Source organism: Cheilinus undulatus, linkage group 16, assembly GCF_018320785.1.
Source record: "Cheilinus undulatus linkage group 16, ASM1832078v1, whole genome shotgun sequence".
NCBI lineage: Eukaryota > Metazoa > Chordata > Actinopteri > Labriformes > Labridae > Cheilinus > Cheilinus undulatus.
The window spans coordinates 15,120,686-15,145,749 of NC_054880.1; the positions used below are offsets into that span (position 1 = coordinate 15,120,686).

The 25,064-nt window shown below is 39.9% G+C and overlaps 1 protein-coding gene across 1 annotated transcript in view; it reads left to right on the forward strand.

Annotated features, from left to right (window-relative positions):
• Positions 1 to 25,064, forward strand: part of LOC121523945 (ephrin type-A receptor 7-like) — a 267,012-nt gene that overhangs the window by 60,819 nt on the left and 181,129 nt on the right. The window contains exons 2-3 of the mRNA XM_041809039.1: positions 4,470 to 4,534; positions 8,334 to 9,006. Of these exons, the coding sequence (XP_041664973.1) occupies positions 4,470 to 4,534; positions 8,334 to 9,006 (738 nt within the window). The remainder of the gene's footprint in view (positions 1 to 4,469; positions 4,535 to 8,333; positions 9,007 to 25,064) is intronic.

The window sequence follows — 25,064 nt, forward strand, 5'->3', positions numbered from 1 at the left end:
CTAATGGGATCACTGATCACTTCATATGGTATACCTGTTCAGCTTCTCATTGTTGTAGACCTTGTGACAATTTTTGATTTCGTAAGTCAGTCATGGTATAATATGGCTTTTTCAACATTTTTTTTAAAACTCATCAATGTCAAAATGAAAACAGATTTCTTCAAAGCAATGTCAATGAAATAAAAATATGTAGGTAGAACAAGTGAAAGCATAAATTTTCATCCCTGTCAGTAATGCAAAACTGCTGAAGCTCTGTCAGAATGCATGGGGATTTTTGGGCAATGTCTTACTGGAAAATATGCTGTGTTTGGTGCCTTGTCTGATGACCTAAAACAACATTTTTGGTTTCATCAGCATGAAGGACTTTCTTCCGGTTGACCATGGAGGAGGATATCTTGATGATGAATTTACTGAACTCGGGGGTGTTCACTGCCTTGGATTTTTTCTTGCATCCATCCCCTGACTTATACTTTTCAATAACCTTTTCTGTTAGGTAGTTGAAGTGTTATTTTGTCTTTATGGTGTTATAGTAGCCAGGAATACTGATTAACCATTGACCGGACCTTCTGGGCACAGGTGTCTTTAAACTACAATTACTTGAGACACATTCACTGCACTCAGGCGATCCCCATTTCACTTTAAAGGGGCTGAATATCTGTGTAATTACTTATTTTACCTTGCATATTTTTAAAATGGAAATTTCTTTGTAGAAATCTGTTTTCACTTTGACATTAAACCTTGGTTTTGTGTTTTTTGATTAAAAAAAAATCCAAATCATATTGGCCATAACCGGTTTATATAGTCAATAAAAAGGTCAAACATCCATGGGGTGAATACTTTTAATAGCCACTGTATACTGTTGAACCTAGACTCACAAGAAACTGATAAACATGCACTTCTCCAAGTGATATAGTGACCAAAATTATGGTTTTGCAGTTTGCAATGCCATCACTTTATGGAAAAGGTAGTCTTGGTTGGAATTGCTGCCTACAATGGAATTACAGGGAATGGGCATCCATTCCCAGGGGTCTGCATTGCCTTTTGGCAATAGATAATGATTCCAGTGGGTTTTGATTGGTCTTGAGATTGCTGTAAATGTTGCATTGTATTGATATATTTCCCAGGAGTTGACTGCATTAAACAATTCTAAAAAACATGCTTTTTAGTGTTTCCCAACACTTTAACATATGATGTGGCATCTCAATCAGTGCATTAACAGGGGGAGATATACTGTATATGCAGATGTCTTAGTACAGTAATGTCAATAGCACAAATAAAACAACAGAAAAAAATTGATTAAAAATGTTCATAAAATATACATGGGTGGCTGTAAATATACCTGGGTGGCCCTCCCTAGTGGTGTCTATGTGTTGGAAACACTAGAGCTTTCTCTGGGTATTTTTTGCTGAGTTTATGTAACTTTATGGAAAACTTCAGTCAGGTGTATTTTTTAACACTGTCTGCCCCCTTTAAGTGTGAAACATAAAAAAGTCCACCTGTCTTCCAGTGCATCATCCCTTCTCCACGCCAGAATCAGTTTATAGCCTCCAATTCAAAGCCTGACTCAGTTAGATTACAGCTTTTGAGTCACCACTTTGTACAAGGTCTCCATCGTGACTCAGAATGCGTAGGTTTCTACTCACAAGGATGTCCATGTGCCTAGTTGTTCTTGATATAGCCAAATATTTGTCATTTAGTAGCGGCTATGAGATCAAAGTCAGAAATTTTTCAAGTGTGCCAGGATTGCTCATGGCTGAAGAGAAATGGTTAGATGTCAAGGAGTCAACAGCCTACTCTACACTGAGTTACATTTCATGTATGAGGCTCCTGAAGTGCTTGAAAGTCAAAGCATGAAAACAAAAGTAAAAGCCAAGAAACACACTCAAGTACAGGCGTAGAAGAGGCATGAATCAGGATAGCTCAGTGTGCTTGTCAGGCCTCGTGTTCCCTCAAGGCTGCAGGTGCTGCAAGAAAGCCTGAAAGTAAACGTGTGTGAGCATGATTGGGATGGGGGGAGGTGGGGGTGGGGGGTTTGTGGTGTGGGTTTTTAAGCAGACAAGCTTAAAGCATGGATAACTTTGATATCAGCAAAATCCCTTTAAAATGAGGCTCAATGCAGCTCACCATATGCCTCCACAGATGTTGATATTATTTTATAGATTAAGATAAATGTGCTGATGATGGCTTTCCAGAACGCCTGCTGGGACTATGGGTATCAAACAAAAGCCGTTCTCACTCTGACTGCTTCAAAGCAAGGAGCTCAGATCCTGGGAAAAAAATGACTTTCTAATCAAAAATAATAAATCTTTAATTAGAAATGTTTAAAGTGGTTCACATAGTCTTGTGTTCTTCTGCCATTAAGAGTAACATTATACATTTATTAACAGTCTTATTAATAGATTGACCTTGAAGTAGCATTTTGCCAGAATTTGTTTGTTCGAAGCTGCTAGTTGGATAAAGCAGATATTGTAACTTCAGTCTAGATCATTACGTATATTAGTATATATTAGTATTGTATTTTGACCTATGACCTTTTGATGTTCCCAGGTGTATAATTTCAAAACTGATGTGAAGCAAATTGTAATTGCCTGCCTAAAATCAAGAAAATACATTCTGTAAACAAACTGCTGCAGTGTAATGGTGCAAAGTTGGTTTATAGAATGTGGCTAACATTAGCAGTACTGGCACCCACAGCCACCAACCCTCTTTACAGGTCAAAGTCCACGTTCCTGTGTTGAATGTCATCATTCATTGTTTTGGTTATGTGCCAGGATAACCTGTCACAGCATCTTGACAACTTTATCACCATTTCCAAGCTCAAAATAATGCTAAACCATGCTTTCCCCACAAGATGTTGTTGTTACTATCAGTTCAATACAATACATTTCATTAAGAACAGTGATGGGGAATGTTCGGGTTTTCTATACCAGTGCTAAATCGCTACTTTTTATATGGTGCTGGTGCCTGACTCAGTATTTTAGAGAAGCAAATAGTGTGTTAGTCAGTGGGAGACTCAAAGCTGTCTGGATATAGAGTGAAGCCAATAAACCCCCACCATGGGTGGTGCCCCGTGATGCTGAGAGACACACATCCTCCATCTTTTACACGTTGAAACACTTAGTCGACTGTCTGTAAATGAGTCACAGAAATATCTTTATAAGATGCCAGTTGAATATGGGATGAGAAAATGAAACCTGTGTAACTTAACACAAATGTCACAAGGATTTTCTTGCCTTTCATTTGGGTGGCAGGGTATCAAAGTAAAGTATCAATATTGATATCTGTGTTTTCATTTGGTCCGGTAGGTATCAGATGTAGTGGCACCAGTACCATGTTGGTACCAGATTTCAATACTCAGTCCTAATTAAGAACAGCTACAGGGGGTACTAGTGGTAACATGCTAAGCAAGTAAACTCAGACATTCTACTTGACACTCTCCAACTCCTTTGCTCACCTGCGAATAAATGCCTAAACCAATTTTTTAAGGTACTAAGATTAATAGGATTAGGTGTTAATAGGATTAGTACATCTGGAAAATGATCTAAAAAAGTGGGAACGCTGAGAAATACAGAGTGAATGCATCTGTCTGCTTGGACCATTCAAAGGAAAGACATCATTTTGGTTATGTTATGTAGACAAATTAAGTAAACCACACCAATTTCTTTTTCTTTGGAGGCACTTTAAGTAAAGTCATGTTCTTCCATTGTTGTGCCAGAAAGGCCTGTTCTTAAGCACTTGTAAATGAATAAAGGTCACCTCAACTCATCTGTGTCCCTTTTAGGAAATTCAACTCTGCCTTGTGCCTTTTCTTTGAGCACGTAGTATTCACTGAGCTCGCACTTGCTTTCCACCACTCTTCTGGTCATGTTGCTGTCCTTGGTGCTGAAAACACAATGAGGGCTCTTATTTGCGCTCTCTTGGTCTCTGTCCATGGTCCTGAAATGAAAACCTATCAAATAGAGATGCAAGTAGCTTGTATTCACAGAGCTCTTACTTGCTTCCCACCACGCTTGGTCATGTCGCTGTCCTTGGTGCTGAAAACGCTATAGCCTCTCTGTTGCTCACTGTCCATGGTCCTGAAATGAAAACTTGGCAAATAGAGATGAAAGTACTGTAGACTGTGTTCTCTACACTGCTGAAAGCTAAACAGGGATCTAGTTTGTCTCTTTGTTCTTTTCTACACTTAAGAATTACAAACTGCTAGTATTCTTACACTACCAGGTTTTGACATCCATGCTTCAGTATTAATCGCTCTCTGTTCCTATCCAAATCTGTCTCGCCATGTCATTTTTATGCTTCTATATTTCTAAACTGAAGACCAATTTGTCTTTAAGTGAGAGCTTTGATTGTGTTCTTCTTTTATGACCCTGTTGACAGAGTTATTCATTCTGACAAGATTAAATAAAAGCAAACACAGTATAAAATCTGACCTCTTACCTCGTCCCTGTCCGTCTCTTTGTTTCCTGCAGTGGTGCTGCTGAATTCTAAAGAGACTCAGGCAGAGCTGGGCTGGACCTCGTATCCCCCCAATGGAGTAAGTTTGCTGCCTTGCATTTTTCATTGTCCTCCTGCGTGTTCACTTCTTGTTCACATGTAAGGTTCGTGAACACAGCTGTGTCTGAACAGCTGGCCTACACAAAACCCTTTTATCCATATTCACTTCTCTCAAATGCTCTTTCTGCATTTTTCTCTTCTTTCTTTCTTTCTTGCTTCCTTCTTTCCTTCCTTCATCTCTCTTTTCCTTAACCCTTTCTCTTTTTAATCCCTCTTCCCTTCCTTCCTTAATGCTCTCTCCCTTCCTTCCTTTATCTCTCATTTCCTCAACTCATTCTCTTTTTCCCGCCATCCTTCCGTCCTTCCATCCTTCCTTCCTTTCTTCCTTTTCTCTTGCTTTCTTACTTGCTCCAGTCCTTTCTTTATTCCTCTCTGCCTTAACCCATTCCTTTTTTCTTCCTTCCTCCCTTTCTTTGTAAGTTGCTCCATTCCTATCTCCCGTTATCTCTTGTATCCCCTCTTCTTCCGTCCTTCCTTCCTTCCGTCCTTCCTTTCTTCCTTCCTTCCTTCTTCCCTTGCTTTTCATTCCTTTCTCTTCCTCTTTTTCCTCTCTTAACCCTTTTCCTTTCTTTTTCCCCTCTCCCCTGCTTCCACAACTCATTTTCTCCTTCCTTCCTTCCTTCATCCTTCCTCCCTCTTTTCCCTAACTAGCACCCTTTTTCCTTTCCCTCCTCCTTTTCTTTGTAACTTGCTCCATTTCTATCTCCCTTTGTCTGCTGTACCAATTTCTCATTCTCTCCTTCCTTCCTTCCTTCCTTCCTTCTCCTTTGCTTTCTTACTTGCCACATTCCTTTCTTCCTTCCTCTTTTTTAACCCCTTCCCTTTTCTTCCCTCTCCCTTGCTTCTTCAACTTATTCTCTTCTTCCTTCCTCTCTATTATCCTTAACCCCTTTCCCTTTTTCACCCCTCTTAATTTCCTTTTTTTCTTTCTTTGTTTGCCTCCTTCATTTCTTGTTTCCTTTCTTCCTTCATCTGTCTCTTCCTCAGCTCCCTTTCTTACTTTCTTCCTTCCTTCTTCTCTCTTTTCCTAAACCCCTCCCCTTCTTTTCCTTCCCCTTCTCCCTCATTTTTCTATCCTTCCTTGCTCCCTTCCTTTCTTTTTCCTTTCCTCCCTTTCTTGCTTCCTCCCCACCTTCATTTTTTCCTGTCTTCCTCCCTTTCTTCCCTTTATTCTCTTCATCTCTATTTCTTAGGAACCTTTCTCCTTTTTCCTTCCTTATTTCCGTCCTACTTTACCTCTTACTTCCTTTTTTCTTTCTTCCTCACACTTAGCATTACCATCATGTCTTGGCGTAGACCTCACCATTATCATTGATCAATAACAATAATCCACATTAGGATGCTGCAGTGTCCAAAACCAGCCTCACTGATATGCTGCCACAGATAAATGGTCCCCCTCCACATTGATCGATTTTCTTGTCAAATCTTGGCGCTAAATTATGACTCCAAGACAAATACAGGAGCTCTTTTCTAAAGAAGCTTTCACTACTTGCACTTTGTCACCCTTTTTTTACGTGGAGGTTTACACGTACGTACAAACAGTACCCTGAAGATGTCAGTTATATAAACAACATGTGTTGGAAAATGTGCACATGTACAGTATGCATATAAAGCTTAGTGTACACTTACTGTATGTGGTGTTAGGTGGAGAGTGTGCTGAATCACAGTCAGCTTGAAGTGGCTTTTGGACCTCATGCAAAGCTAAGATTAATGGTTTTATGACTCACCTGTAAGTCCCAGCAGAACAGAGACAGAACACTCTGCATCCACTTGGCAGAAAGGCTGTTTATCACATTACCATCACAGATGATCTGTTTTCACCGTCGGCTTGGTATATGTGAGACTGAATTTAAAAAAACATTTGGTTCTTGTATTACTCAGAGTAGCAAATGTTGTCAAGTCAGAGAGTCGGAGCAATTTAATGCTTTTCTAACATTTGCCTTCACTGTTAATGCTAGTAAAAAAGTCACTTTGTTTGCCACTTAACATGCTAAGGTACTTGCCAATATCTTTATGGAGTGGATACTTTCCTTATGTTCTCCATCTTGAAAAGTAAAACCTTTTCTGTATTAAAAAGGATAGTTTAAAGTACAGAGAATAATCTTTAGATTGCATGCATCTACCCCAACATTGTTTTTGCACTTGCTTTTTTCTTAAAGTTAGGTGATAATAAAATGGTTCAAATGACCACAGCCTAGCCCTGTCCCTGAATAAGTCCCTGAATAAAACAAAAGTAGTGATGCAAACAGTCATAATCCGCTTACGCTGAATGACCCGGAGTGCTTTTTAAATTTTAAGATAGCGAAGCCCAAGTCAAATCCTTTGTATCTTTGTATGCTTCACACCAGCGATAGCTCAGACCAGAGGAATTATGTCTTTTGGTTGTCCAGTCATCTTTAGATCCTTATAGGCCATTCTAATGAATATCTCAAGAAAGCCTTGAAGGATTTCTTCAAAGTCTGTTTGAATGTTCACTCTGGCTCAAGGATGACCTCAAAGGATTGTAAAAGTCATAGCTCAAAGGTCAAGGTCATTGGGTACCACGATAAACCCTTAGTTAGAAGACCTCAAAAACTACCCTGATCCCTTTTCTTGACCAATCACACAACTGTCACTGTCAATCGCGTACCACCTGGGAATATATATCCACCTCACCTAAGCTCTTGTTCTAATGAAGATATATCTGTTGTCCTTCCCAAATGGCCACACATGACAATTTTTGTCCTGTGGCATGCACTAAAGTTCCTTTTCTGATGTAAGAAATACACACTATATGGACAAAAGTATAAGGCAGCCATTTCAACATGTACTTTAATATGGTGTGCCCCCACCCCCACCCCCTTGTGCATCTATAACAACCTCCAGTCTTTTTGGAACATATAAGATATAACAAGATAAAATAGTATTTCTCAAACCCTGCCCCACCTCCTGATCTTTTTGTACAGTTCATAGTTCGTGACAGTAGCTGGTATTTCTTTGTCTGTCAGCGTCTCTTCCTTTCTACTTACTCTGTTTAGTTGATGATTCAATCATTCAAATCAATGACAGACAGAAACCCTTTATTTTATCGTCATTTCTGGAAACGTGTTAACAGAAATCAGTGCTCACAGCTCATTAACATAGAGAATATCAATCACTGCCACCATGTAGCATCAATGTTTCAATATGTCAGTGCCAAGCAGAGGCTAATTTGAATAAAGACTCACTTCACCACATTACATTTAAAACCCTGAGTTCATCCTACCATGTCTTTTATTCTGAAGTACTTCACTGGAATGAGTCAGCGGGGTGTAAGCAGAAATATTTAATAAACACTCCTCTCCAGTACCATTAGTTGTAATACCAAAGGGGATGGGGTTCAAAAGAAGCCGACAGAGAAAGCAGAGGTCTGACCTGTTCTCTCACAGACTGATGTAATGCCTGTGAATGTGTGCTGTTTGCCATTTTCTCTGTGACTTTATTGAAGAATCTGAGTGCCAGTGCTTTTCAGACTCCCACTCAGCAGATTATGTCATTTAGCCTGTTAACCTGCACACTGTTATCTGTCTTTGTCGCTCCTTTTATGGTCTTTTCATTATCTCGTTTTCTCACGCCCACCTCACATTACTTTATTCACTCCCTTCTTGTCATGCCATGCTGTTTCTTCTTCTGTTGTTTTAACTACACAATCACCTCTCTTTCATCTTAGTGTTCCACGTACCTCCTACATTCCTGTTATTCTTCTCTTATCTCCAACTTAATCTGTTTCCCGTCTTTCTGCTCTGTTCCTGCTACTACAGTGGGAGGAGATAAGTGGCGTAGATGAGAAGTACAAACCCATCAGGACGTACCAGGTGTGTAATGTGATGGAGCCCATGCAGCAGAACAACTGGCTGCAGACAGGCTGGGTAGCGAGGCGAGGTGGTCAACGTATTTTCGTGGAGCTCCAGTTCACACTGCGCGACTGTAACAGCATACCTGGCGTGGCTGGCACCTGTAAGGAGACCTTCAACCTCCTCTACGTTGAGTCCGACCGGGATCTCGGAGGTGTGACCCGAGAGGACCGCTACACCAAGATAGACACCATCGCTGCCGATGAGAGCTTCACGCAGGGTGATCTGGGCGAGAGGAAGATGAAACTGAACACTGAGGTGCGTGAGATTGGCCACCTCAACCGAAAGGGCTTCCACCTGGCGTTCCAAGATGTTGGAGCGTGTGTGGCCCTGGTCGCTGTACGAGTGTACTACAAACGCTGCCTTGCAACTGTCCAGAATCTGGCGGTTTTCCCAGACACGGTGGCCGAGGCAGCTTTCGCAACACTGGTGGAGGTACGGGGCGCCTGTGTCAACAACTCTGAGGTTGACACAGACAGCCCTCCCAGGATGCATTGCAGTGCTGAAGGCGAGTGGTTGGTGCCCATTGGGAAGTGCAGCTGCAGCGCCGGCTACGAGGAGGGACACAGCAGCTGTGAAGGTAAGGAGTGAATACACAGAGACGGGGGTGCATGGATGAATGAAAGAGGATGAAAACAAAGTGGCAAACAAGAGAGACAAGAAAAGGAGTCAGAACTGAAGAAGCAAAGAAAAGAACAGTGAATATTTGTAAGAGATGTGAAGGATGGAGATGAAGTGAGGGAACTTGCTCTTACAACTTCAAAAAGTGGCGATGGCTTTAGTTCTCTGCCAAATAAAACTGAAATTAGATATTTTTTTAAAGCCATGAGCACAAAAATGGTGTGCAAAATATTCTTTTAAGTGTCTTTTGTATATTCATGAGCCCCAGAAGACTTCTTGAAACATTTCCAAAAATCTTCAAGCATAGTATGGCTAGTTCTCCCTGTTCCCTGCACATTGAGCTAGCTGTTTAAGGTTCCATATTCTAGATGTGTCTGCACCCCCTTTAATCCTTATGCCCTGATTTGATTTAATGCCCCTTGTTCTAAGCTCTTTATTTAGTTATCCTCTGTCACATTTTTTGTTACCAACTTCCTCCCTGTTCCTTGATGTAGCACCCTAGTTCTTAATGGAGCCATTGGTGCCTTATTCATAAGTCTGAATGCCTCTTAAACTATGTTTCTCTGTGAAAATACCAGTTTTTTCCACAACTATAACTCTGAGGTAAATCAATATTGTTTTTCTAGGTTGATACAGCTACCGATGAGTGGTTAATGGGGCTGATAACTAATATTTTGATCAGACATGCATTCAAAATAAAATATTGCCATTAGTGCTTTTGGTATGCATTTAATTAGTCTGTCTGCAGATGATACCCTATTTTTTGTGTATCAGGCCCAAATTGTTAATTTTCTCACCCCTTGTCCTCTATTTTACTTTAATTTCCCCTGGTGTCCTTTTTTTTTATTTTTAACAAACCCAATTCCCAAAAATTTGGGGCGCTTTGGAAATATAAATAATAACAGAATGCAAATAATTTGCAAATCTCATAAACCACTATTTATTCACAATAAATAACATACATATCAGATGTTTAAACTGAGACAGTTTACTATTTAATGAAAAATATTAGCTCTTTTCAAATTTGAATGCAGCAACACATCTTAAAAAACTAGGTACATGGCTATGTTTGCCATTGTGTAACATCCCATCTTCTTTTAACATCAGTCTGTAAATGTCTGGGAAGTTGCTGGAGCTTTTGGAGAGGACTGTTGTCCCATTCTTGTCTGATGTACGATTCTAGCTGCTTGACAGTCCTGGGTCTTCTTTGTTGGATTTTTTGTTCTATGATGCACCAAATGTTTCCTACTGGTAAAAGGTCTGGACTGCAGGCATGCCAGTTCAGCACTTGGACTCTCTACTGTGAAGCCATGCTGTTGTGATGGATGTGGAATGTGATCTGGCACTGCTTGGCTATAATATGCAAGGCCTTCCCTGAAATAGACGTCTGGATGGGTGCATATGTTGCTCAAAAACCTCAATAAACTTTTCAACATTAAAGTGTCCTTCCAGATGTGTAATATGCCCACACCATAGGCGCTAATGCAACCCTATACCATCAGAGATACTGGATTTTGAACTGTCCCTGAAAACAGGCTAGATTGTTCCTCTCATCTTAAGTCCACAGGACACAGCATTCGAATTTCAAATTTTGATTAATCTGACCACAGAGCAGTTTTACAGTCCATTTTAAACAAATGTTGGCCCAAGAAGATATACACATTTATGGGTTATTTTCACACATGGCTTCTTCTTTGCATGATATGGTTTTAACTTGCATTTGTGGATGGCATGGCCAGCTGTGTGACAGTGATTTGCGGAAGCGTTCCTGAGCCTATGCAGTGATTTTCAGTACAGAATCATGCCTGTTTTTAGTGCAGTGCCACCCGAGGGCCCAAAAAGCACAAGCATCTGATGTCAACCTCTGGCCTTGTCCCTTGAGTGCAGAGATTTCTCCAGATTCTATCATTTATTTGATGATATTGTACAGTAAATGGTGGGATATCCAAGGTCTTGACAATTTTAAATCGAGGAACATTTTATGAAGTTGTTTCACAATTTTTAGTTACAGTTTTTCACAGATTGGTGAACCTCTGCTGATCTTGCCTTCTGAGAGACTTTCTAAAAAGTTATTTTTGCCAGTTAACGTTATAAGTTACAAATTCTCCTCCAGCTGTTTTTCATTAGTTCCACTTACTTTTCCAGACTTTTGTTGCCCCATCCCTACTTTTAAAGTAATATTTTTCATTGAATGGTAAAATGACTCAGTTTCAACATCTGATATGTTGTTTACATTCTAATGTGAATAAAATATGCGTTTATGAGATTTGCAAATAATTTATTTCTGTTTTCACGTTTTACACAGCGCCCCAACTTTTTGGGAATTGTGGTTGTCATTTTTGAACTGTGCAGTGGTTCTGATTACAATTTATCATGTCCCCATTGCTTTAATTTCTGTGGCCCTGGAAGCCCCTTTTTTAGACCTATTCCTACAGGAAGTTCTTGATATGGGCATAAGTAAGTTGAGTCCTTCATCCTTTGAGCTTGGCTGTCAAACTGAAGAGCAGGGGACAAAAAATGGAAATTACAGGCTGAAGAGTATTTGAAATTGATATGTTAGGCTCTACACATTTGAGAGAATGTACTTTAAGCACAGATTTAAAGAGAAGAGGTGAAAAAGAGAGGGAGGAAGCATTGTTTTATGTGGATAAAGAGAGTGTGAAGCTGTAAAGACAGCTGATACAGTACGAGTGAAGGCGAATAGTAGAAATCATTGTATTTGAAAGAAAAAAAAGGAGAAATCCAAAAGAGAGCAGTGTTAACAAGTGCATGGACAAAGAAAAGGAAACCAGATGGACGTTATTTTTCACATGCAGACAATAGAAGTACAAAAAAGCCTTTTCTAATTCTGTTTCAGTCCATACAGGCTTTTGTGTGACTCTGACAAAGACATCAATGCTGAGCCTCTCTGTATTAGTGATCCTACCTGGTTTCATGATACATTTAAGGACTGTTGTCACACATATCGACATGTGAGGCGTGGTGTGTCAGGGTGAATGGTTTCTGCATGTGTGACTGTGATTACAATGACTAATGTGCCTTTTATTCAGATGGCACTGCCCTAATGAGTTTAACATCACTGCCTCTCTAACAATTGCTTGCACCCGGACTGGCCTGTACACACATGCACATGGGTGCTGTGAGTGTAAGGTCGGTGGGTGGCGTGGGGTGTCATGCTCTGACGTAAACACAGAGGGACACTGTTGGAGTCTTTTGTCGCAACCCATTGCTCATACAGCAGCAGCACCCTTGTCACATGGCTATGGCTGTTAGCTTTCACAGCCCATCTTGCTTTGTTGTGCAATGCAGCGTGGGAGTTGTAGTCATTGGTCAGCTGACAAGGGGGCTGGTAGGGAAGCTCTAAAATCTCTGAGGACTGTTATTTTTGTTGGAATTGATTGTTTTTCACTATATATTTTTAAAGACTGTATTTACATCTCTGCCTTAGTGTAAATAATCCGATGGTATATTGGATAATTGCTGAATTTACATCTGTCTTTATTTAATTTCTTGTTAAGTGCCATGTACCAGTGGCTAAAAGCTTACAAAGAAGTTGTGCAATTGATAGTGTTGCCATTGGATTAACTCTACAACCATGTTTTTATTTGGTGACTTTCAACCTTCACATTTCATTGTATCTCCATTGTAAGGTTGCCAGAATGTTAGATACTTTTTCAACACCATGTTTTTTAAAACAGTGGTTCTTAAGTGGTAGATCAGGACCCAAAAGTGGGTCACATAGCTGTTTCTACCAGGTCAGAAGCAGGAAAAAGTGGTACAAAGTTTGCGATGTACAGTATAACAGCCCTAGGTGGACATCTATACATTTTATACATTTTTCTGAGGTTATATTGTGATGAAAAGTAAATTTTATAATTTTTTTCAAGGTTTAATCTCTTTTATCTCTTTTTCCTTTATTATAAGGTTGGCTTTCCTAGATAATTAGAACATTTGTCAAGAAATTACCAAATTTTCATGATTTCTTTGGAAAAAAAAAGAGTAAACTATAGTGTATGCACACTTATCCCTCTGTAATGATGTGCTCTTTTACTCTGTTTATGGTACAAACTGTAACATTTTCATTTAATACATTTAATTAGTCGAACATTTTGAAGAATTTGGGTTGCGTTTTCTCGTAAGGAGACGTTGGTGGGTCCTTATGCCAGGCCACTTGAAAAGCACTGCTTTAAATGGATCAATATCCACAATTTTTACACCTAATAGTAACAAAAAGTACTGAAGTCTTGAAGACACAACTCAACCAATTACGGCCCAAAGCTGCTGAAATTGGACAGGGTGAAGGAAAGAGAGCAGAGCACAAAGCAGCGGGTGATTATATAGGGTGAGGAACATCAAAAGATGATATGCAGCAAAAAAAAAAACAAAAACAAAAACAAAAACATATTATCCTAATTGTTTAACTGCAGTTGTGCTGAAAATCCTAAAAAAAAAACACTTTAACACCTGCACTAGAATGCGAGGGAATGGGCAGGATTTTGTAATAAACTAGTTTAATTAGAGGCAAAGTGAGGCAGGCCATGCCTTTACAATCCTTGGAAAAAAAGGGGCACTCCAGCAGCCATTGGAGTGGGTTGCGGCTGAGAACATGCATCTCCAGGTCTGAGGCCATGGTTCTCTGCCAGAGAACAGTGGATCAGCCCTCTGGGTGGGGGGATGGGTCTTTACCCCAAGTTAAGGAGTTTAAAGTATCTCATGTATCTCAAGTCTCCTGTTGTTCATGAGTGAGGGTAGGGTGGACCATGAGATTGAGAGATGGATTGGTGCAGCATCAGCAGGCAGTGTACCGAACAGTTGTAGTGAAGAGGGAGCTGAACCAGAAGGCAAAGCTTTTCGATTTACAGGTTGATTTATTTTCCAACCCTTGCCTATGCACCTGAGCTTTGGGTCATGACCGAAAGATGGAGATTCCTCTGGATGGTGGCTGGGCTCAGCCGTAGAGATAGGGTGAGGAGTTCAGACATCAGGATGGTTTGAAGTAGAGCCACTGCTCTTTTGCCAAAGTAGCCAGCTGAGGTGGTTTGGGCATCTGATCAGGATGCCTCCTTGTCATCTTCCTGTGGAGGTCTTCCAGGCATTTCCAACTGGGAGGGGACCCCAGGGTAGACCCAGAACTCACTAAAAGGATATGCCTTCTGGCCTGGGATCACCTCAGAATCCCTCAGGAGAAACTGGAAAACATTACTGGGTAAAGAGGGATGTCTGGGCTGGTCTGATGGATGGATAGAAGTAGCATACTATATGGAGACTAAAAAATACTGCTGTGTACCGTACACCCTGCACTAAATCACTTCAGAGATCTACACTCACAGACTGAGAAAACATTTTTATGATTTTTTTTTTTTCACAGGCTTGAGTTTCTTCTTGTGTGTGTATTTTATGTTGTGGAGCTCTTAATTTACTGATTAACTTCCCTTTATTTGATTTGGACTCTGCTGTTGATGATTTACACACTCTTGATTGGAAAATGACAGCGGCTGTTAACAGCTTAAGCTCTGACCAACAGCTTTTCCACACTTGTAATAGAAAATCAAACAAGGTGTCCAAATTCACCCCATCACTGCCCTTTCCATTGACAGCTCTAATGAGGAGGAAGAAATATTGATTTGGAAATATGTTTTTATTCATGTATGACTAATGTGGGAGTAAAATGGAGGCTTGTTCTGGTATGACAAAATCCTCAAAGATTGTTATTCATTCAGAGCACCAGCTGAGAAAGTTTGGGAAGAAATGGTGGGATTACTTCAATTTTTCAAGAAGAGACAAAGAAAGCAGGTGGTAAGGGGAAGTGAGAGATATTTGGAAAGGAACAGAAGAACAAAAAGAATAAAAAAGTTTGGATCTCTTACAGGAAGATGATCCTGCCAACACTGCTTATGCTGATTTTCCACATTTTCCCATCAGGCGTTTTAGAGGAACTTACTTAAACTTAAGAGAAAATTGAAAAAGTATTGTTATTAGATTTGACGGAGGAAAACTCTGCTGATTGTAAGCCATGCAGAACTTTGGCTGTGCTGCACAGTTTCTTCACTAAGTGTTTGACAGTTGGAGGAAAGTACTGCTCACTGAAATTGGCAGTTGGTCCACGTGTAAACAAAGTATGTGTTGCTTGACCTGTTTTTTGTAATTACCAACAATGCTTTTTCAACAATACGAGCCGAGCTGAGGACAATAAAATCTGACGAACAGATGAAGCAACAGACACTGGGCACTGAGTTGTGATGAGTTATGAGGAAGAACTGCAAAACGGTGGTAAGGAGAGAAAATTAAGGGATTTCCAACAGTGATAGGACAGTAAAAACTTTCACAGAATGAGAGAAAAGTCCAGAGAGAGAAAAAGAAACTGATTTTCGCTGTATCTTTCAGGCCTCACCTTCCTTAAGCCTGCATGCAAAGATTTTTTACAGTTTTAACCTTTTTTTAAGACTGTGAGAGACCCCACACATGCTAGAAAAAAATGACAGGTTTAACCACTTAGTTCTTTAAGTATGTGGCATGAAACCAGTGTTTACTTACAGAACTCTAGATCTTGCACAGTCAAAAGGACCTTTGAAACAAACAAGCTAAATGTGGCTAGCTGTTAGCTCCTTGCTTCATCCACTGATGGGAAAATTAGTTAATTTTTTTCAAGCTGTTGGCTACCTGCTACATCCATCGATGAATAATTTAGCTAATTCTAGCTAGCTGTTTGCTACCTCCTAATCCAGTAATTAGTTATTAAGCCAAAAGGGGGCAGTTGTTAGCCGTCTGCTCCATCCAGTGATGACTAAACAAGCTTAGAGTGGCTTGTGTTTACCTGCTACTTCCAGCAATGAGTAAACAAGCTAGAATCCTTGTGCAGTCAAACACGACTTTGAAGTTACCTGCTACTTCCACTGAGGAGTATCAAGCTAAATGGGTCTGGCTGTTAGCTACCACAACATCCGTTGATAAGTAAATAAGCTAAATGTGGCTAAGTATTGACAACTTTCTTTATCCAATGATAACTAAACAAGCCAAAAGTGGCTATGTGTTATCTTCCTGCTACTTCCATTAATGTGTTAACAATCTTACACTGGCCATTGAACTATTAAGCTAGAATTTCTTGCGGTCAAACAAGACTTTATAGTTTAAAAAAAAAAAAAAAAAAAAAAAAAAGGCTAGCTGCTGTCTACATGATACATACATATGTAAACAAATAGCTAATGAGTAACTAACTTAAAAGTGGCTAACCTTTAGCTCATTGCTATATCTATTAATAGGTAAAACACTAAATTTGGCTATCTTTCAACTACATGCTAAATGGGGCTGGCTGCTAATAGCCTTCTTTATCGAGTGATGACTACATAAGATAAAAGTGGCTAGCTTTTAGATAATTGCTACATCCAAGGATAGTTAAAGTGGCTAGCTGCTTGCTAATTGTTACATCTAGTGATGAGCAAAGAAGCAAGAATTCTCATGCGGTTAAATAGCCTAATAATAAATGAGTTAATTCTTGCTAGCTGTTGACAACCTGTTAAACCATTAATTAGCTATTAAAAATGGCAAGCAGTTAGCTACCGGCTACATCTATTGATGAATAAATTAGCAAAATGTGGATAGGTGTTGGCTACCTGCTATATCTGTTGATGAATAAATTAGCCAAATTTGGCTAGCTGTTGGCTCCTTGCTACATCCATTGATGAATAACCAAGCTAATTGGGGCTGATTTCAGCTACCCAGTACATCTTTTGATAAGTTAACAAGCTAAATGTGGCTAGCTATTAACAACAGTCTTTTTAAATTGATAACTAAACAAGCTAAGAATGGCCAGCTGTTTGCTAACTGCTTCAATCATTAATGAGTAAAAAAGCTTATAGTAGCTAGCTAGTAGCTAACTGTTACATCTACTGACGAGTAGACTAAAATTCATGTGCGGTCAAACACAACTTTAGAGTAAAGAAGTGAATGTGGCCAACTGTATGCTACCTGCTACGTCCACTGATAAGTAAACAAGCTAAATACGGCTAGCTGCTAATATTTGCTCCATTCATTGTGATAGTGATTTTGGTTCAGCCCCTCTCCTTGTCAGTTCTTTAGTGGTATGTTTTATAGTATAAACACTGATGATGTTGCCACAAATTAACAAGTTGCTCCTCCATTTCGGACATCAATCTTACTTTATGCTTCATGCTTACTATTGTTTGCCATACAGTTGTTTGTTCCACGTCACAATCCTGCTCATGCGTACTGCTGAGCAGAGGCTGTGCTCACTGTTCCCCCACACAACGGGATTTGTGATCATAACTATTGCCCATCTTTACACAATCTCAAGTTGGAGTGGCTCTGATCGTCTTCTGGGCAGATCAGGGAGGGTAAAATCACACTGAACACACCTCACACAGCAGGAAAATCTTTCATGATAATCTTCAGAACCATCTGATAATCAGTCCTTTGCTGATTTTGGTCAGAAGAGGGGGAATCAGCCCAAAAACGACCGTGATTATCTTGTAGTGTGTACCTTGCTTAGGTACAGTTGTGTTAAAGTAAAGGACCTGTCATTCCTCCCTACACCAACCTATTCATTCGCATACATTTTAACACAGACTTTATCCTGTAGTGCCTCGTTTCTCAGTTCAGCTGTAATGGTATGAATATGCAGCCCCAACCCCGACATCTCCCACTGCACCAGAGCTATTGATCAGCTGTAATGCTTCACTAAACTGAGGAATTGCGCTGGGACCACTCATACACACATAGTGGTGGAGACACACATTCAGTAGTGTGCTGTGGTGTGTGCAAACACACCGCAGACACACACATGCTTATATTAATGCCATTTAGTTTGTGTGCCTCTTGAAAATGGATTGTGTGATAACAGCAGTGTGGGTTCCAGTCTCACTGTATGTGTTCATGGAAGAAACACATTACCCTCTGCTGTGAAACATATCATAATGAATTCCAAGCAGGCAATCACAGCTTATCATAAACATAATGTTCAGCTAATTTCTTTGTGTTTGTGTGAGTTCTGCAGCTACGTCTTATTTACTCATGGGTCTATTTGTGCAACAGCATACAGGCAAATGCACTAAGTGTCTCAGTGCAGGTCAATAATATTGAATAGTCAGTGAGTAGCTACTGATAATGGTGTAAGCTGATAGTGTTGGGCAGAAGAGAAGAGGATTATTAGCACACAAATTGTGACAGTGACAACACAGACAGCACTGGATTAACTCAGATTATAGCATCTGTTGCCATAAATTCCCTCTCTTAACTTATTGGCTACTTTAATGCTGATGCAGACACAATTATGAAAATGCTGACTGACAAACATACAGTAAATAGATTTTTAATGTGATGGGAGTACCGTTAGCTCATGGTAATTTCCCTAAAAACTCCCAGGCTGTATGTATAAAATGGAGAATTTATGCTACTCTGCAAAATTTTGTAATGATGTTTGTTAAACATGCATTATTTTATTTATTTATGGTTTTTGAACTCTGCTTCTATAAAATGTTTTGCAGCAGTTTTATGGTAAGACAGCTTTCTTCTTTGAAGAAACATACACAAAAGTAGTGCAAAAATAAGCTAACCAGGGGGAACTTTTAGCTTAGCTCAGCACAAACACTGAAATCAAAATGTAATTGTTAGCCTAGCTTAGCATACGAAAAGGGAAAAGGGGAGAATGTTTTGCCTTACTCAAAAAAGCCTGAATAGAAATAAATTATCTGTCTAGCTTAAGACAAAGATAAGAAAAGGGGTTACCAGTTAGCCTACCTTAGCAGAGACTGAAAGTAAGTTAACTGTGTAAGGCTAGCTTAGCCCAAACATAGGAAGAATAGGTAACTGTTAGCTCAGAACAGTGTTGTCTTAGCAAAAAATGTAGGCACAAGAGAAGCTTTTAGCCTAGTTTAGCTTAGAGGAAAAAAAGAAGGGGCAACTTTTACACAGAGATTGGAACTAGAAGAAAATTGAAAGGCTGGCTAGAAGAGCACTGCAAAAATAGTGTGGAAACACTGGCTAACATTAGCAGGAATATGGACACAAAGCAGGGTTATCTGTTTGCCTATCTTGGCACATGAATAGGATAAAGGGGCACAGTGGTTGTCAAGCTTGAGGTTGCACAGGAGGAAACTGTTAGGCTGCAGTGCACCTTAATGTGGGTTGCCACCCACCAGAAATTGGGAAGGAGGAGGAGGAGGAAATTGTTGGCTTAGCTTATAGGACAAAAGTAAGAAAAAGGGGGATGCCATCAGCCTAGCTTATAACAAAGACTTGAAGAGAAACAGGATATCAGGCAAGAAATGATATAAATTGCATGATTTGAATTAAAAAATAACACATAGGTTACAATATGCAGTGATAAATTGCATAAAAATTTATCACTGCATGTTGCCATTTTCCCACCTTTTCACTTTGTGAGACCCCTGTCCCTTTTTGCACCCCACTTTAAAAGCACTGGTGTGGGAAATAAAAAAGGGTAGCAAGCGAAAGTGTTAGCACAGCTCAGCACATTTTGTCCACATTTCTGTAACACTTTGTTAAATCCTAAAAAAAAATCGGCATATAGTGTTAGTTCAGGCAGGCCACAGAGTCAAATGCTGACATAATTGAGATCAGCTCATCTCATGCAAGCGCTCATCAGCTGATGGCCAGGTGATTTGCTCTAAGCACACTATTGGCTAATAGCCTTCATGCTACCTAATTTAAAGTGCTCTTGCCTGGCAACACTCTGCCGTTCTCTCTGCAAGCTGCTCTTGTAACCCCCTCCACCCCAGCTCCTCCTTCTTTCAGCTTCTGACTTGATATTAATCTGTTGTCGTTGATTCCTGCTCTGCTTTAGGTTTTTTTGCGGCTTCTCTCCCTGCCTTAGGCTTTCCTTATCAGGATCAGAAAAGCAGGGACATGTGCTGTGTCTGCTTGATGCTTTCCTCGTAGGCTCATGGAAGGGCAGGAGGTTTCTAGAACAGCCACACCACCAAACATAAACAACAGCATAAGTGCTAATAAATAAGCTAGTAAAGAAATACTGTATGTGTAGCCGCAGTAAGGTGTTTTTCTTGACAAAGTGGGCCATTAAGCAAAAACCTCAGTGTTAATCTCTGTAATCCCCAGTGCATGCTGGGATGCCTATCCAGCCAAAACGTTCTATGGCATTTATTTAAAGAAGCAAATAGGATCCTATCACACATTTGTGCACCGGTTCTTTTTGACCAGGCAATTGAGATTAAAAACAAATGAACACAGAGTAAATAATCAGAGCAAATTGACTGGCTGACAGAAATGTTATTCAATGAATGATTACCTTGATTTTTCTTTTTGTTGTGAGTGATTTGAAATACATCAGTTTAGTCTAATAGAGTTCCAGCTGACAAACCTTTGGATTAAACCCAGTAGAGACTAAATGAAAACACGTTTTTGTTACTTTTCCTGCTCCTCTGTACATAAAAACTGCACAAATATTTTAACTGAAGTAAGACTAAAACAAGAACATGCATGTTTATTCTTGCTTGTCTTTTTTAAGTGCTACCACAAATAGGCGTAGAAACTGCAATAAATGAGAGGAAAAGCTCCTGCTTTCTTAATTGAATGAGAAACACTTAATCCCTGAAGACTGCAGTGGCACTTGACCAACTCCTGGTTGTGAATGTGGAGGAGGACGTTGTTGAAAATTAGCATTTGTGCACAGTCAGCTTTCTTGCAAGGTGTTGAATGGAGAAACAAAAGAGTTAGAGGTGATATACTGTAATATGAAGGACCATCCTTTCTCTGTCAGCAGGCCTTGCATGCACACAAAGCATGTTACAATCTGCATGCATTCAAAAATTTGCACTACATGAAATCATTGCGATGAGTGCACACGTTTTGCAATCTCATTATGAAATGCCACCAGCAGAAACCGACCAAGAGAGAAATAAATTATGTAATAATTTACCTCACAAATGCTTGGTTTCATGCTTATTTGTGTGTTTTTTTGTTTCTATCACACTCACGAGCTCCATCCTGTTCTAATTAAGGCATGCTGCTCTTTCCATATAATTACTGAGTGTGGCTCGTGCCTTCAGCAGATTCTCTTATTATCTCTGTTGTTTGCTACTCCACAATACGGCTCCAGGCACATTCGCCACCCTGCTATTCCTTCCTATTGCTCTCCTTCCCTCTGTAATTTACTACACGCCTCCCTTCTCCTCCCCCTCCTCCTACCCTTCCATCGCTTCCTTACTTCCCTCACCCATTTACCCCCTGTGCACAAACTCTGTGCCAAAAAATTGTGTGCTTCATTTCTATCCCGCAGATCCCAGCCGTGCTTCCTCTAAAACACCTCTCAGTTTTCCTTTTCTTTCTTCTTTTCCCCCTTTTTCTTTCCCTCCCTCTGTCTTTTCAATATTCTCTCTAACATGCTGTTTCCTTCCCTCCAAACCTTCCCCCTGTCGGGACCATGTGTCAGGGTAAGATGGGGTGAGGCTGGGCGAGGAGGGGTGAGTCAGGTTAACAGGCGGAAATCTGCCAAAGATGCGCGCAGATTAAACTGGCGTATGGGTAGCAGTGAGGACAAAAATGTGTGTATGTGCTCTAAATTTGGCACCAGTGGCTGATCATATGTTTCTGAATCACCCCTCCCCCCTTAAACTCACCTCCCCCTCTGTCTGTTGTCACTTCTTGTCATGTCCTCCACAGTTCAAACTTGACATGTCTCCGAGTATTTCCTTCTTTATTCTAACATCTTTCTGTTTTATTTTTATACTTTTTAAATCCCCCTCTTAACCCTCAGATGGCGTGAAAGAAAATGTTACACTGATGGTGTTCATGACCAATAATGACAGCATGCATAAACAATAATAAAAATTATATACATTCATATTTTTTGCCAACTTCTTTTGCATTGTTCCTTTAAATCAAGGTCAGGTCTGATCATGAATACTAATACTAATATATTTTTTTTAAATTTAACCCTGTAATTGCCCATGGAAGTGCAAAACCCCTTATTTTAATGAGAAAAACACATAAAATGACATTTTCTTCATAAACTACATGCAAATTTCATTTCCTTTCAGGGAATACACATGAATATATTAATAATGAGCAACAACTTTGCAATATTATTATTTTGTTCACTAAAGATTTGAATAATTGTAACCCTTGGGGTGTTGATGACTGTTAAGGCCTGCCTAGCTTCAGTTAAGTTAAGTTAAGTTTGGGGAAATTAACCCTTTTAATGCCAGTTTGAGAGTAAAACCCTGATGTTGTAATGTAAACTCCCCTATTTTTTTGTATACTACATGCAAATTGGATTTCCCTGGAGGGGATCATAATAGCTGTGAATATGGTAACAATGAGAAAAAACTCTGATTTTTATGCGTTATTGTTTGTTTGTTTTTTTTATTTCTACATTTTTATAAATTGTTACAATAATGTCCTTATAGAAGAGTGTCTGGTTTTAATTGGTTTCAATGGGGCATTTTTGGTCACAAACAGCTTTAGTGTGACAAAAAAGTTTACAGAGCTTTTTATCGACCTGTTTCAGGTTCTGATATGAAAACATGAATTCTATTGAAATAAAAATTCCAAAATGTATGTTGTTAGCATTAACACAGTCAAAATGATAACAATAAAAATGACCATAAATGGTGCAGAAATGGTCTCGACTTCCTCTAAGGGTTAAAGTGGTTATCACTTCACATCTTCTTTCTTTCTCACAAGCTTCTGACTCCTCTTTCATTCCCTTTTTATCCTGCTTTTTTACCCTTTTCTCTTTACTCACTGGCTCTGTGCCACCCTTGCCCATCTGGTCCTTCCCTTCCCTCTTTCCCCCTCCATCCTCTTCATCTCCGGCCACGTCAGTCGCTCCTGTTAGTCATCTCTCATCCTCAGCTTTCATTTTAAATAATTCACATTCTCCTGGGAGGGAGACAAATGTGTTCTTTTGAGCCCAGGCATCTGATGTATTTATTTAGCCGGGCCAACAAAGTGGGCAGACTGCAAACACAAGACACTTGATGGAGAAACATTCCCAGAGACAGACATGAAACGCACCTGTACGGGTGCACACCAGGACCATTAAAACATCCCTTGGTTATGAAAATGTGCACTGGAGGCAGGCCAGGCATTCAGCATTCATCCTTCTTCTGCCGTCCTGTCGTCTAGGGAGAATGAAGCAAGGACAGAAATGAAGGAAGGGGAGAGAAAATACTGGAAGGGATACACAGCATTGCAGGAAAGAGTTGTTAGCTCCTCGATCAAGAGCTGAATGCATAAAATATGAGCTGTAAAAGCTGAGAATGATTTCAAACACACAAATACACAATGGTGATGCGCAGAGATGACTGTGAGAGATGGGAATGAGGAAGAAGAAAGACGAGAGGATGGGTGTAAATTCATGTAAATGAAAAGAGAGGGGACAATGCAAGGAGAAATGAGTGTCAGATGAGATTCAAAGACGAGGTTGCGAGGTTAGAAAACAGAAAAAGTTGAAAGAATAGAGTGGAAAAGAAATAACCTGGAAGAAAAAAAGGCAAACGTAACTTCTGCTGAGGGAAAAAAAAATCATCAAATGACACGTTTTACCACACTCATCTCTCCTCTCACCGCTTTCAGTCCCCCTCACCAGACTCATGAATTAAATACAGGCGACATGAATGCATCAAAGTTAGAAAAGGTTGGCATCCAGCTTAATCATGTTGCTAACTCAGGCGACATGACAGCTTCATTTCTCTCTGCTCGCACACGACCACTGAGCTGAATCAGACATTCAGTCAAGGAGGAAAATCCACTCTTAGCTGTAAGTGACAGGTGTGTTGTTAGGAAAGCATAAAGAGACATTATTAAGATGAATAAGACGGCATGTCATCGCCGCTCCATCTTCTCTTTCTGCTTTTTGTTTATTATCTAGGAATTTTCTGCATTCACGATCCTTCTAGGACTACTAAAATGCGTATTTGTATAATATTACTCACCTAAGGGAGATGCTCTTATTTTAAGTCATAAGGGAGAAAAATCTGAAATACAAACCTAGCTTAGCGAGAAATTTGAATACATCCCTGTGGGGGGATTGTGTAATATTTCTGCAATAGAAATGATACACACAGAAGGGACAATAGAATATAAATCAGAGTGGAACAATGAGGGGAGATTAACAGCACAGCAGATAAGTGTAGAGCCATTTTTTCTCCTCCTAGGAGACACATTTACCTTCCTGTTTCTGTACTAAGCATGCCATTTTCACACTAAGATACTGTGCATATATTAACAAAGCAGTCATTCCATTTATCACAGCATATAATGATTATGAAATATGAAAGAATACAAGATTTTACATTCTGCTTCTTCTTGCTTAATGTGAATTAATCACTTGGACCCCCTGTGTTAGTACATTTGAGCATCTGGTGGATCTGGCGAGCTAAAAAAAGTGCTATTAGCCAATGTAGTCCTTTTTAAAAAGTGTTCTCAAATCTGTACATTGAAGTAAAGTTCTTGAGACATTCCTGTTTTTATAGCTTTTTAAATTAGAGTTCTGAGTACTGTATTATTGCCCAAAGTGTAGTTTAATATTTCAGCTTTTCTGTGGTTCTCAGGACATGTATACATTTTTTTTTAAAGGGGACATATTTTACCCTTTTAAGACAAGTCTATATTGCCCTCAGAGGTCCCCAAAACATGCCTGTGAAGTTTGTTGCTGAAAAAACAATCTAGTATTTAAATTTTTGCATGTCTAAAGACCCCTCTGTTTCAGCCCTGCTCAGAATGAGCTGTTTCTGTGTCTGTGGCTTTAAATGTTAATGAGCTGTCTGACTCCGCCCCTCTCAGGAAATGGATGTGGCTCTCCTGATCCTCCTCTCGGCTGGAGGAGGAGAGGAGGGTGGAATTTTCTTCCAAGCAGGAAGGGCCAGCCAAACCTGGGGGCGGGGTTAACTCCCCACATGACCTCATGAGGAGAAAATCGGAGAATTGCTTGTTTTAGCACACATTTTCTGAAAAGTGGAGAAAAAGTGGAGGGGAGGGAGAGGATTTTTCTGGTACTTAAGGGGGTTATGGACAGGCCAG